The 1,288-nt window shown below is 41.7% G+C and overlaps 1 protein-coding gene across 1 annotated transcript; it reads right to left on the bottom strand.

Annotated features, from left to right (window-relative positions):
- Nucleotides 1-445: 445 nt before the first annotated feature.
- Nucleotides 446-880, bottom strand: LOC116895370 (60S ribosomal protein L31-like). Its single transcript, XM_032896667.1, has one exon. It carries the CDS (start codon nucleotides 848-850, stop codon nucleotides 455-457), a length of 396 nt encoding a protein of 131 aa, XP_032752558.1. The 5' UTR covers nucleotides 851-880; the 3' UTR covers nucleotides 446-454.
- Nucleotides 881-1,288: the final 408 nt, after the last annotated feature.

Consider the following 1,288-nt stretch of genomic DNA (forward strand, 5'->3'; position numbering starts at 1 on the left):
ACCATGTGTGTCCTTTTGGGTCTGGGTTACTTCATTCAAGATGGTATTTTCTAGTTTCATCCATTTGACTACAAAGTTTATAAAGCTATTGTTTTTAATAGCTGTGTGTATGTACCACATTTTCTGTATCCACTCTTCCACTGAGGGACATTTGCTTTTTTCCAGCTTCTGGCTATTATAAATAAGGCTGCTGTGAACATAGTGAAGTATGTGTCCTCCTGATGTGGAAGAACATCTTTTGGGTATATGCCTAGGAGTGGTATAGCTGGGTCTTCATGTAGGACTCTTTCCAGTTTTCTGAGAAAGATTGATTGATTTCCAGATTGATTTCCAAAGTGATTGTACCAGCTTGCAATTCCACTAGCAATGGAAGATGGTTCCTCTTTTTCCACATCCTCACCAACATGTGCTGTCGCCTGAGGGGTTTTTTTTGAGGGGGTGCAGTTCTGTAACTTTATTTGACATTCAGCAGTGAGTTCTCATCCATATTGACCGTCTGTAGATTTTTGAATGTGGTAACAGGCACGTAAGTTACCAGTGTGTAGAGCTTGTTTGGTGAATCCTCATCCTCGTTATGCTTTCTGGACAATTGCACTTGGATGCGGTACAGAACATTCCTTACTCCCGTGGCCCAGACGGCTTTATTGAACCTGGTGTCTATGCGCACATCTGGAGTCCCCCTCTCCTTCATGGCAAATTTCCAAATTTCTTTGAGTGCCCGAGGAGCCCGCTTCTTGAAGCCCACTCCATGGATGTGCTTGTGAATGTTGATGGTGTATTCTCGGGTCACCACCTCGTTTATGGCAGAACGGCCCTTCTTCTTCTCACCACCCTTCTTTGAGGGAGCCATTCTGCCGGGCCCAAGTTGGAAAGGAAGGGCTTGAGGGATTTTATCTTAGTCATTCTGATTGGATTAAGGTAGAATCTCAGGCTGTTTTGATTTGCATTTCCCTGATGACTAAGGATGTCGAACACTTCTTTAAGTGCTTCTTGGTCATTCTAGTTTCCTTAGTTGAGAATGCTCTGTTTAGCTCTGTACCCCGTTTTAATTGGGTTATTTGGTTTTCTAGAGTCTAACTTCTTGAATTCTTTGTATATTTTAGATATTAACCCTTTATCAGATGTAGGGTTAGCAAAGATCTTTTCCTAATCTGTAGGTTGCCGGTTTGTCCTATTGTCCTACAATGTCCTTTGCCTTACAGAAGTTTTTAATTTTATGAAGTCCCATTTGTCAATTGTTGATCTCAGAGCTTGAGTTATTGGTATTCTGTTCAGGAAAATTTCCCTT

The sequence above is a fragment of the Rattus rattus genome, chromosome 3 (assembly GCF_011064425.1).
Source record: "Rattus rattus isolate New Zealand chromosome 3, Rrattus_CSIRO_v1, whole genome shotgun sequence".
Taxonomy (NCBI): domain Eukaryota; kingdom Metazoa; phylum Chordata; class Mammalia; order Rodentia; family Muridae; genus Rattus; species Rattus rattus.

Coding starts and splice junctions, on each gene's coding strand:
- LOC116895370 (XM_032896667.1), bottom strand. CDS start 850: ATGGCTCCCTCAAAGAAGGGTGGTGAGAAGAAGAAGGGCCGTTCTGCC.